Source organism: Anser cygnoides, chromosome 8 (assembly GCF_040182565.1).
Source record: "Anser cygnoides isolate HZ-2024a breed goose chromosome 8, Taihu_goose_T2T_genome, whole genome shotgun sequence".
Lineage (NCBI taxonomy): Eukaryota > Metazoa > Chordata > Aves > Anseriformes > Anatidae > Anser > Anser cygnoides.
Window position 1 is genome coordinate 25892844 of NC_089880.1, and position 13382 is coordinate 25906225.

The 13382-nt window shown below is 42.7% G+C and overlaps 1 protein-coding gene across 9 annotated transcripts in view; it reads right to left on the reverse strand.

Annotated features, from left to right (window-relative positions):
• LOC106033024 (AGBL carboxypeptidase 4) overlaps positions 1–13382 on the reverse strand; it is a 924726-nt gene that overhangs the window by 363132 nt on the left and 548212 nt on the right. The window contains exon 1 of one of the 9 annotated variants that reach the window (XM_067001688.1): positions 8495–8750. The exons of 6 other annotated variants lie outside the window; for them this stretch is intronic. In XM_067001688.1, the coding sequence (XP_066857789.1) occupies positions 8495–8711 (217 nt within the window). In that variant the 5' untranslated portion in view covers positions 8712–8750. Of the gene's footprint in view, positions 1–8494; positions 8751–13382 lie in introns of those variants that run through there. 2 more of the 9 variants (XM_067001690.1, XM_067001689.1) reach the window with 2 other exon arrangements.

Genomic DNA, 13382 nt, shown 5'->3' on the forward strand with positions numbered 1-13382 from the left:
AACATCGCCCTTCCCATTTTTAGGCATATACCCAACACATATGGGCAGCACCTGCACCAAATTCCCCCCACGCTGCTGTGTTGAGCTGCCTTAGTGCTGACTGAGATCATCATCTGCCTCAGGAGGCTCTGCACTACTTACAGAGCACAAGCAGAGAGAGAGACACTCAAGAACCAAAACAAAAAGCCCACAGGCAAAGGTATACTTGGCGCTTCAAAACAAATACAGGCACAAAGCACCACAGGGCATGGATTCCTAAGTGCCACTTAAGCACAAATAAACAATAATCAATATTGCTGTGACTGAAAATGAAAACAGCACGATAATATAACAACAACAACAAAAGCCAGCTAGTTTATCTGAAAATGGTAAAAAGAGAATCATAAATGACGCTCTTAGCTAATATACTGCAAGCAAAGAGGAAGAAGAGATCTCAGAAAATGTAACGATCCTGCCGGCTCACAAAGTGTTCAGGATATAGAGGAAGAAAAATGTCACAAAAAACACCCCTGGGCTAGAAGCACATGGAGGTTAAGGCCACCACCAAAGCAGAAGAAACTCAGAACGACAACAGTGTACAAACACAGGGTAACGGATGGCTGCAGAAATGCAAAACTTACTTGAAGAAGTAAGTGACATGCCACCAAACCTGACACAGGTCAAAGGAGGGCAGTAGGCCGAGAGGCATCCACCAGGTGCTGGCACAGTCAATTCAGTGTCTGGATACAGTAATTCACTGTATTGTTTTATTTTTTTTAATTTTTTTTTCTTCAGATTGGAGTAGAACTTTGTTGGAAGTCGAAAAAGAGATTCCAGAAAAAAAAAAGACTGGGCACAGTGAAAACACACACATGAAGTACATTTAGTTGGACAGAAATGGTAGGAAAATATTTTGGGCTATCCTAAGCTTAAGCTGAAAGAAAGTTTTCTGCATAAGGATGACAGAGAAGGAAGCTGGAAAGAAATCTGAGTCAACAAGAAAAGTAAGGATTAAAAAGGCAGAGCTGAGAGCTGCCATCATGTGGGCTAACATCACCCCCCAAAATTTAAGAACTAAATACTCCTGAAGCATTTCCCAAGAAAGAGAAGACAGAAACAGACAACCAAATGACATGGGGAATGTCTTCAGCACAAAAAGAGGGTTCTGAAAGTCAGGGAAGACGACATACCAAGCTACAACGCCATGACAAAGAGGGCCAAAAGGCACAAAAAGGTAAGGGCATGCTCCGGAGGAGCCAGCCAAAAAGGCTGTCAAATCTTATGAATTTCATTTACGTGAGTTAATAGAAGCCAGAATGAAAATAATTCTTAATGGAATTGGGAAAAGGCAAAATAAAAAGGTCTTGAGGTACCACTTGTTAGGTTAGAAGACTGGTGAGAGGGATGAGGTGCCAGAAGCCTGAATCAAGGCTGCCCGCTGATGATGGGGGGCAAGCCAACGGATGCCTGCCTTGCACACAGGGCCTACAGACCAAAGAGCACGACGCCTACAATAGCAGAGGACAGAGAATAAAAACAACTTCCACCCCTAAGTTTCATCGGAAATCCTACTTCAAGACTGGCTCTCCCTCATTAAGAATCAATACAGTAATAAAAATATGTTCACAGAGAAAAAATATGTTTACGAACCTGCAGCTGCTCTCCTAAGACCAAACCCACCAGAAAGGAACACAGGTTGAATCTACATTTTGCTCTCTAGTCGAACAGAGATTCACAGTTTAATACTGCAAAGAGTGAGACTGTATCAGTGTGGACACCTATCTGAAGTCTTGTTTCTAAAACACAAGACAACACCCAAGTATTTTATAACACCCTCCTTGTGCACATGTTCATTTATCAGCAGATTGTTCAGATTTGCTATTTCAATATCAGCCCAAATTCAGATTTGTACTGCAAGAAAAAGTGAATTATCTTTCTTCTTACATTTCATATTGATAATACGAAGTATTTCTTAATTCAAAAGTTAATAAAAAGTCTCTCCAACAATAATTAGCCAAAGCAACATGACTAAAAAACAAAACTCTGGTAGAAATAATTATCATTCTTTAGTAACAAAATTGTTTCTTCCATTTAATTTCTTAGTGGTATTAGAATAGTATTTGTTGGCAGTAGAAATTCATGGAGCTGCAAGATCAAGTAAAGAAAAGACATCAGGCTGAGAAACAGGAAATCTTTTTTTTTTTTTTTTCCTCTTTTTAAACTAGAGTGAGGAGAACTTTAATCCTGGATCCAATATTTACTTAAATACTGACCTTGAATAACTCAACCTCTCTCAATGTCTCCATCTACCCCATTGAAGTCTTGTGCAGTTTTGTTAATATTTGTACAATACCCTAAGCATGTCAAACATAAAGGATTATGGCTATTTTCAAGCAGCTCTCTTAATCCTTTCTGAAACAAATACAATAATACACTATTACCATTAAATTAAAACAGAAACAAACAAACTAAAAACAACCTTTAGAGCAAGTAGAATGTTAAAAAACGATCCTTTAAATCCTTCATCTGTACCTGTATAGGAAACTCAACTATGGGAATTACTTTTCAGAAGCTTGGACGTGATAAATATTTTATAAAAACAAAATTTTATTAAGAAAGCCATTTTTTTCTCAAAAAGTTCGAGAGTTCACTTAAAGAGATCATCATCTCAACGACAGCTAGAGTTTGCCAATCTGCCTGCCCCGGCCAATCAGTCTGAATCATGCTGAAGAAAGGTATTAGGACCAAACCCTGATAATGATTTTCCGATCAAAAAGGCCACGAAGCAGTGGAGACGCTGCCCACCAGCTATTCAAGCAAGGAATAAAGCAGCAGCCTACCGGGAACTCTCCAGGAAACCTCCACAACTCTCTCTGACTGAGGAATGAATTGCTATGGAAATAGCAGGTAGATTCATGTATTTTTTTAGTTTACATACAGAAATTATGATGTGGTTCAGGCTCTACTATTTTTAAAAGGTTTATTTAAAAAAACCGAAAAACACCAGCAAATAGTTGACTGCACACAGGCGATTCACTGGAAAAAAAATGTTTTACCATCAAATTAAGAAAACAAAAACATTAACTTACATTAATTCCCCTTTTTACTCCCTGCAAATTTTAGCATATTTTAATTAGTAAGTGTTAGTTACCATAGCTACCATCACCACACTACCTTTGAAGTCAATTTGATTAAAATCCTGAAATTCATACTTTTATTGTACCATAGTTAAGCTTATACAACATTTACAAGCTTAACTTGTGTTATGTGGCGTAAGGTACATACAAAGATAAAGAGAAATAACAGCACTATAGGTGACCTGTATGCCTGAGTGTCATAAAAATACATAAGTAAATGACTTCTGACTGTTCAGAAGCAAAAAGCAAATGTGACTGAGGAGCAAGCAGGTCAATTGAGAATGGTTTAAGAACAAAAAAAGATATTTCCTTCTGGAATAAATGCAGAGATAAAGGAAAAGAGAAAACTAGGGGGTAAAATCTTCTTGCACAGACACATTCTTTTTAAACGCCTTTTTACTGGCACTTTATGCTGCTGATGACATACAGCGATAACCATTATCATGAGGGTTACAGGCTACAGTTTTAAAAGTTCCTTTTTTTTTTTTTTTGGCTTTGTGCTACTGTGCCCTATTAAGACTTCAATGCTGAACATACAGATATGATAAAGATGTGCCTTTGTATAAGCCCTTTATATCTCAGACACGCTCCTACAGTACAATTTAGAAGAAAGGGGGGGAGAAGTAACAATCCACCCTTCATCTTGAAATAGTTAAGAATAAAGCGGAAATGGATCAAACACAAGATGAGTGTGAAATGCGGCTTTCAATATTCTTTATGAATACCACCACGCTTGTATTCATGTGGTATGAACACTACCACGTTGTGTTGAAGAGTGTGATGTGGTTATTCTGTGACATACACGCAAAATGGTTTGGTGAGCCTCTGCACCTCAAATATCACAGCAGAAAGTAATATAGAAAAAAATATACGTATATACATATACGTATGTATATAAATTAAATCTAGACCATATTTTGAACAAGTTTGCTTCAGCAGTGTGTGCCCTGCTGGGCTTAGCTCCGCTCAGTGACTAGAGGAGGGCCACTCACAAGGCAAGACCCAACGCACAGGTGGGAAGAGACACGTGTTGATGCCCTGGAGCTCTAAGTCCCAGTCAGCCCATGGACACTCCAGAATTATCCCAGGAAAAAAAAAAAAAACACAAAAAAAAACCCCTAACAAACAAACAAAAAAAACAGTCTGGGAGGAGCCACGACTACTACTGGAAGGCTTCCTACGGCACTTCTTTAACTTGGGGTCACACTGGGAATACCCAAGAAGCAGTTGCATGAGTTGCACATCATGACAGGAAACAGACCTAGAGCTTTCTAGGAACAGAAAAGTTAGCAGCTTCCACAACAGCTCATTCAGTCTGCAGGTTGCCCTGTGTCTGAGCATAGGCTGCCACACGGGCACGAGGTGGGCACCGCTACGCCCTGCTCTGCCTACTCCAAATAGTACAAGGAATAACCAAAAAAAATGCACAAAGAACAAGAAGCCTACAGAAATACAAATGAAAGCTTCAGATGAATTTTACACATCCAGATCACTTCCTGACCTAAATTTTGTATATTCTTCAGATAATCTAAAATCTCATCCTGTAAATTTTCCCCTGCTCCAGCACTTCACAGTACCTTTCCTCCAGCAGCTATCCAAAGTAAGCAGCTTCAACTTGTTCAGGTATATCCACCCTCAAACTTACTCCAAACTCAGCAACACAATCGTGTAATTTAAAATTGTTCTGGGAACACAGATTTTAGAACCTTCTGAAACACACAGCAAATTAGCTCATGATGAGCTGCACTGGCTTTTAAAGATTTTTTTTTTAAATCACCTAACCTATTTTAATAAAAAGTGGAGCATAACATTTTATAAAGGAGCAAGAAAGAGTAAGGGTGCACGCAGGTATTAGCATGTCTGCAGTGGCAGGTAGGGAACTGCAGTAAGAATCTGATGGAGATGAGTTTGCTACAATTGTGTGGGTGGGAAATGTTAAGGGCAGCAGGTAGAGAAAATAATTTACTGTAGTCAGGAAAGAATGTATTAGAAGGTAGTCCCTATTAACTTGCTAACAAAAGCAACCGGAAGTATTAAACTTTTTAAAAGTCCCTGTACCTCTGCTTGTTCCACCTAACACTCATCACTTTGTAAAGCCAGGAAAGGTTCCTGTAAGGTCATCTAAGAATCATACGAGCTCCTATAAGGTGCACGCACTTATAGACAAAACTGCCAGTGACTATATTGGACAGCAGTGGAAAAAGTTGAAAGCGGCACACATATTTCAACACTAGGGACTGGAAAACAGCTTGTCAGCATTTCGACGGAAGGACACAAAAGAAGAAAAAAGGAGAGATGTGGATGATCAGAAAGACAGACTCAAACTTCTTCTGAAAAGCTGTCTACTATTTTTGTATTCTCGATGAGAAAGACCAGTTAACATGTCACCTCCAAATCCGCTTTACAGTGCAACTTTAGTCTGCTGAGCTGTATTTTCCATTCAAGAGGTAAATAAAATGATTCCTTCATTACTACGTAACATCAGTTGCCTATTAACCAAATGCTGAACTTGTTGTGGAACAGAACGTTCATTTCAGTATGCCTTCTATGGCTCAAATGTCTACAACTGTCCTAGCTTGGGGTTAATTAACCTTCCCAGCTTTAGCGTTAGTCTTGGGCTAACTTTTGAAGAAGTTGAAGGTTCCCAAACCAACGCGTGCGGCCACCACCAGCAGGTCCCAACCACGCGCACACAGGCATGAGAAAAGCGCACGGCTGCTCCCAGCTTGTCTATCACTGCTGTCCTACTACTACATACTGCTTATTACTGAAGTATCCAGAAGAAGACAGTATTTATCTCCCCAACATACCAAGTCTGTCACAATTACGTGACGCTCTGAGCATGCCCAACATACTACCCTTTAAAAAAAAAAAAATAAGAAAATTGTGATACCTTTACATCAGTTCCCTCTGCCCTGCAGCGTCAATATATTTCTCACAGGTGTGCAGGTTTCCCAACACTCAATCTCACCACAAAGGACCAAAGAATTGCTTCTAGACTCTCTCAAATCAAGACAATTGTTTCATGAACTATCTACAAAAAGAAAGCTCCAATAAAAGTTTGTACTATGGGCATGAAAACGTATTTATCCCTGGTGAACTCCTGCTGAACATAAGGAGGATAAGAGTCTTAAAAGTACCATTGTTTTAAACAACATAGAAAAGGAAAACTTGTTTCAAAAGAAAAATCATGATGCTAATCTATAAAAGTTGAATTGGTCACTATACACCAAAAATTCTGCTGAAAGGTCTTCATGTAAGATCAACTTTTCTCCCCAGTGTTTATAACCACTCTAAAATAAACGCCAATACTAAATATTTAGGGAGAAAGTGACAACATTAAAAGTAAGTAATCTTTTGTGTGTATCATATGTTGAATTCAATTACAGGATCTTTACATGGTGGAGGGAGGAAAGAAGAATGGAAGTTAGGATTCAGGTGAGAAGTTCTCCAAGGAGGTAAATCACAGATATAGTCAGGTATATTGAGATGTGACAGATGTGATAAAGACAGTTGTATGTTTCTTTGTGTTCCTGGCTCACTAGGAGAACCTCCTGGAGAAATTAAAATCTCTGAGGAGCAATTAGTGCAAACCACTAGTATAAGTAACAAGTCTTGCTCCCTGGAGGAAACAGCATTGGTTTGTTCTGGCTCAAGAGCGATGAAGCAAAGAGAAACTGGGTAGAAGACAACTTCTCTTAGGTACAACCTGTCTAGAACAAGGAAATTGACAAAAGTAGGTGCGCTTTCTGCTGGGTTCACTACTTGGCAAACTGAGGCAACCTGGTAGGCTCACCATGTGAGCAGATCGGCTGTTAGTGAGAACTTCTCTGACATGTAACTTGGGTTGAGATGAACACGGTGAACAGAAAGGGCGCTGCTGCTGCAGTTCCCCAGTAAGAAAGAGGAAGGTGAACTCCACGTGGGATATCTTTGAGAAGAGGTCAAGTAAAGCCCAAACAGCGATACCGCTGTCTTCTGTGTACCTTACAAGTAACTTGCAAGAAATATGTCCTATACCAATTCTGCTCTGCTATAGACAGGACACACAGATGACAGGGTGGTGGCACAGGACAACAAAAACTTAGCCTAGCGGGTTCTCCTGCTATCCTGAACTCCTGGAGTGGCAGCTGTTCAGAAACTGGAAAAATTTTACAGGGAATGATGTACATGCTTGCCTGCTTCTTATTCTTTCCAAGCACCTGCTTTTGGCCACTACTGTAAACAGGACACTGGCACGAGTCGCTGACTCAAGGCCTAAACGGACCACCAAGTCGATCCGCTTTGGGAATTGTTATTTCCAAAAATAAAACTATAATTAAGAAAATACTAGTTTTACGTGACTGTAGCACTAAGTCACCCTGTTCAGAGACGAGAAGGAGGCACTGCCTTCCCAGGATTCAGTGCCAGAGAGCAGTTTCTGAGGCCCATTCCGCATTTGGGGAAATGGACATAACCAGTATTTCTTCTCCTGAAGTGGAGGGATCAGGATCCGAACCCAGCGTCCCCTTGGCTCCTCACAGGGAGGGTCCAACCATCAGCCACCATCTTCCCACCGCGGATGGGACAAGCCCACACTAGCCACTAAGTTGCCACAAACAACCTCAAACTTTCTGCGTGCCAACTCCGAGTAGGGCAGCGCGTCGTTGCAAGGCAACTACAGAAAGTCCTCAGGGCAACGTGCTGCGAGACGTGACCTGGGGCCACGCAGCAGAAGCACCATCTCAGGAGGGCTGCCCCCCTTCCAATGGCCAAAAAACGGGTTCACTTCTTAACGAGTGGTTTACGTGGGTGAGGTATGCAAGTTGAACGTGAAATCAGCGCGACGCAGCCAAGCCAAGAGCCCAACAGAAAGGTCTGGCTCCTTTCTTGCCTTCTAATTTGTGAAGTGACTTACACTAACAGCGCGGACATAAAGCAGCACCCCTCCGGCTTGGCAGCGCGCTGCCGAGCCGCAGAGTTACGTACAGCGGGGACTGCGGGCACTATAAATACCCCGCGCACCGACACCTCAACTTCGGGGCCCCCGAGTACGTGTATGTGTGTGCGTGTGTGTGTGTGTGGGGGGGCTAATTTCACCTCGACATCACCACCAGGACCAGAACCAGGGCCAGGACCATCACCAGGAGCAGGACCAGGTCCAGTACCACCAGGACCAGGACACCACGGGGACCGGGACCAGGACCACGTCCAGGACTATGACCACCACCACCAGAACCAGGACCTGGACCACCACCCCCACGACCACCGCCAGCCCCAGAGCACCCCCCCTCATGCCCCCCCATCCCTTCCCACCCCCTCCCCCGCCCTCCCCCCCCCCTCAGCGGGGAGGGGGCGGCTGCGGCCCCCCGTCCCCCACCCCCGTGCCCGCCGCCCACCTGCCAGCGCCAGGATCTGGGCCTTGTGCAGCAGCAGGCGCTCGCCCCACTCCCCGGGGCTCTCGTCGTCCTCGTCCGCCTCCTCGGGGTTGCGGTACACGGTGTAGACCTTCTGGTTGTCGAAGTCGAGCTGGGACGTGGGGCTGAAGTCCTGCACGCAGGAGACGGGCAGCGCGTAGCAGACGTTGTCCTCCAGGAACCGCACAAAGGCGTACATGGTGCGGCGGGCGGGCGGGCGGGCGGGGCGGCCGCGCCGGTCCCGCGCTCCCCGCTCTGTTATTGTTCCTCAAAATCCGCCTCTGCGCTCGGCTGAGCTCGCCTGGCCGCGCCGCCAGCCGGCCGCCAGCGCCGGGCTAGACACGAGCAATCCAGCGCGGAGCGCAGAGAGACGGACGGAGGCGGGAGGGAGGGCGCGGGGCCCGGCGCGGGAGGCCCGACCCGAGGGGGAGGCCCCCGGTTGTGGCCGGTGCTGCGTTTGGCGGCCTGGTGCCCACCTTCCTTTCTGACATTAGCGTCTTCAGGATAACCGCAACCACTGGTGCTTGTTGGATGAGCGCAGAGCTTCCCCTCCGTCCCCCAAAACACCACAGAAACTCTGCCCGTGTCTGACAACACACCTGAGGGACTGTGGCATTCTTAGCACAGATTCCCAACGCAGTGGGCACACACGCACAGTTATGGGTGTTTTCACCTTCCTGTACGAAGAAATAAAGTAGCAGCAGTGCTTAGTCTTCCCCAGGTCTCCAATGATGAGGTCTGTTTGGACCAGTCTTGGGAGCAGCCCAACAAAATGGAGAGTTATTTAAAGGCCAAAATAAAACCAGAATGAGTAACAGACAGCCAGAAACGGGTACCTGGCATTTTGCAAAAAGCCAACACGACCCAAAATATCAACACAGAATTAAACCAAAATACTTTATCTTTCCTGGTTTGCATATCCCTAAACATTTGCAGTGGTGACTCTGCCTGTTACATTGAGTTTAACTACACGGAACTTGTTTTTCTTGGTTATCGTTTATAGGCTTCTTAATACACGAGAGTAGACTACAACCTGGAAAAAAAATAAAGTTTTCACTGAGCACTGGAAGAGTTTGCCCACAGAACTTATGGCATCTCCTGCATGCTCAGAGATAACTTGACAGATGTGTGTGGTTGTGGGCAGCCAGCTCTAGGTGGCCCTGCTTGAGGAGGAGGTTATGGACAAGTTGATGTCCAGAGGTCACAGAACCAGAATATTCTGATTCAAGGTCCTCTCCCTCCTCAGTCATTTGTGAAAGTATCAGAAATGCGTAGCAGAAGTCTGTCTGTCTCAAGCAGCCCGTGAAAACATAAGGAACACATACAGGTACAGTTAAGCCGATGCAAGTATTTCAGAAACAGGCTGTAAACTTCCCATACAATAATGGCAGCTTTATTATTTTAGCAATTACAGAGTTTTGCAAATACTTCAGTTTAGGATTGGGGATTTAAGCACCAGTACTTTATGTTAACAATAAAGTATTGCCAGACTGGTATGTAATTACAGGCAAATATAAGTCTGCTACAAAGTATGGATGACAAATGTATTCTAGTAGCTAGGCTGCAAGGGAAATGAAATTCCAGCAAAGATCGTGTTGCTGATCAAACAATAACGGCTGCTGTAGCGATCCTCTACCTTGTGTTACAATGGAGGTAGAAGGAGCTGCAGAAAGATGACAGGACAGACTGATGGCTGGAATTACTCCGTGGACGCTGTTAAAATTACATGAAGGACAATTTTGTCCCACTAAGTTCAGTGGCTAGTGAGGGATTCAGTACACTGAGTCTTATTAGGATTGTATTTCCTCTGCAGCTGAAATCTATTAGCAACATCTAAGACTGCTGTTAAAAGGAAAGGAAAACAGAAAAATGGAGAAACTAGATATAACAGGAGAAACGAAGAGAAGCTAGGGACTCAAAGGTTAGGGTAGATGCGGAAGAGGAAAGATCTCTTCAGGTACCAACGAGACCTGGGTAATTTCCCCTAATTAAAGAAAACTAAAAGCATTCATGTAAGGGCAAGTAGCATCAGAGGGTGCATTATTTTCTTTGCCTTTTTTTTTTTTTTTTTTTGAAAAGGAACACTAAACTGGCATTCACAATATTTTACATTTGAAGGTTCAGTTACAGCAAAGGCTATGAAGATCTTTGTGTCAGTGGCAAAAAAAAGGTCTCAAATCGTTTAGAAAAGCTGTTTCACAGTACTCCATTGAAGGACATTTTTGGGAACAGATTAAGGGTCGGAATGACAAATGTGTGTTTACACTTGGTCCCCAGCACACACATTGAGCCAGAAGGCATTATAATGCTAAAGAATTAATAATGATCCCATACATTTCTCTTCTGCCTGCGAGGAACTGTGTTAATTTCTGGCTCTGAAATCTATAAATAATCTGCATTGGGTAGCTGTGAAGCAGAGGAAAAGATCAGTTTAAGCACAGAATACAAACACACAAGTATCAGCACTCCTTTCCTCCAGATCTTCCTCGTTTCTACTAATGGTTAGCCAGTTGGTTGAGCACTGGCTAGCCAGAGAACCTAATGTTTGAAGATGTAGAGCTATTTTACAGGTATAGGTTTGAAAACTCATTATTAAGGGAATGACTGTATCCTCACCAGATTTAAATCCTTTAGCAATTCCCAGCCTTTTAGAAAAAACAAAACCCTGCTTAGAAGGAGATTGCCATACTTTCAAAATACAAATGAAGCCTTACCTTAAAAAGTAAAAGTGTCACTCCAAGAGTCAGGAAACCACAAAGCACAGTCCCAGCCCTTGAGGGACTTGTGAGTGGCTGTTTCCTGGAACACAACCTACATTTTCCTGCTGCTATTTTTCTTGAAAAGTGAAAAAATAGCATTAAAGCAGAAAACTGATGCCTGCTGTTTTGATGTGAACTCTGTTTTCACTTAAAGATACAAAATGAAAAGCTGATAGTACCAATAATAGTTATGCAGGTGCTAAATCTCTTCCACAGAAGAACATTAAAATTAGACATATCAGTCGCATTACTTCCACGTTTAACACCAAACTCTCACGGGACGCCATATTGGTTTTAAATCTAATGAAGTGATTCCCATTTTCTTTGACCATTCAAGTGGAGGGGCTTCAATACTACCTGACTATCCAACAACAATTGTATGCTGGGCTACTACTAGGAATCCCCACACATTAAATACACTATTTAGAAAATTTAATTGTTTTCTGGTGAACTTATTTATCCTCAAAGCAATACATTTCTTAAACGGTTGCACAAGCTCGAATGTACCAAAAGAAAGATATGTTCACAATTGTTTAGGTAACTCACTGCATTTTAACAAGAGCAGTTAAAGTCATAAAGCTTAAAGAATTACTCTGACGATGTTCAGGAACTGAAAACTGTTCAAAGGCTTAAGTAAGTACACACATTCAATCCACTCAGGATACAGTTAGTTTTCGACCAACAATGTGTTCTATCGGGTGGTCAGAAAACATCTCAAGTTGATCAATTACATAATAGCTCATTTTTTCCTCTTTTGATAAAGTGAAAGATAAAGCCATTTCTGGGTATAAATGAATCTTCCCATGAAAAAAGTCATATACAACTTCTAGGTGTTTTGAAATGGAGAGGGTGATGGGATGAGGGGACTACTATCTAGACAGGGCAATGCAAGCATTCCCAAGGTTTGGTCCTGCTTTAGCTTTTTTTTTGTTTTTCTTTAATAATTTTTAACTCTCAAGACACCACTGCCATACTCTGCTTTCAGTGTCACAATGATTACACACAAAATTCAAACATAAAAAACAAGGTCCAGTTCCTATACGATCCTAGGAGATGGACAAGAAAATACTTGTGTCCACATATAATTTCTGAAGTGCTCCAATACCAAGAGGACAGTATTGGAACCTAAATTACATAGATAAATTCTTAAGATTTAATCTTTTGAAATCTATGGCCTTCAACCATCCCCACAGGAGGAAGAGCAGCACTGCAAGGCTATTTAGTCCCAATTCCTAAGGGTGGTCTAACCTTTCTTGGGGCTGAGGATAATACTTAATCTTCTTTTACATTAAACTCGCGTGTCCTAACAGAATATTCTTTCAAAGAAATGAAACCTAAGGAACACTTTATGGATCCATTCACATAGGAGACATTTATTTCCCAGAGGTAGCTGGTACATTCTGTAGCAAGACAAGGTAATGATTAAGCAAAAGTGACCACTGAAGAAGGCGCTTTCCTTGCTGTTAATGACTGGCTGGAGAAAGCAAGGGCCAAAGAAAAAGACAGATTCATTAACTGCTGAAAATTCCCAATGTAAAGGCCATTATTACTATTATAAAGCTGGAAAATAAATAATTGTTCTTTAGGGGGTTGTATGTATTGAAAAGACAAAATTCCAGTGTCTGTTGCTGTGGATACTGGTCTGTAAGACACCTATCTTTCCCGTTCTGTCAGGCTACGCAATGGATAGATCTGGGACTGGCAACACTTCAAGAATGGGTGCCAGACTGTATCTTCCTTTTCCAAATTATAGGTTAAACGTGCTTACAGAAAGTCAACAGAAATCAGGAGGTGCTGCCAGTCGGTGCTACCTTGCCTCAGCATGAGGCAGCAACTGTCCCCGCTCTCACCCTGCTCTTCGCTCAGTGGGGGCCAAGAGCTGGGTTGTCTGGGAGCTGCAAATGACCCTCAAAGCATCGCTACTTCCAGCTCCCACCCAGCTGGATACCATTCAAAATCTTGCTAAATGCCATGCTCTGTATTCAGGCAGTATGCTGTTTTCCACACTATAAATTTCTTGCCTGAGAGAAGCAAGTAGGCGAGACTGTTTTCTTTGAGCTGATGCAGGCATGGACTTGCCTTTAAAAGATGTCCTGTTGGTACCACTGCCA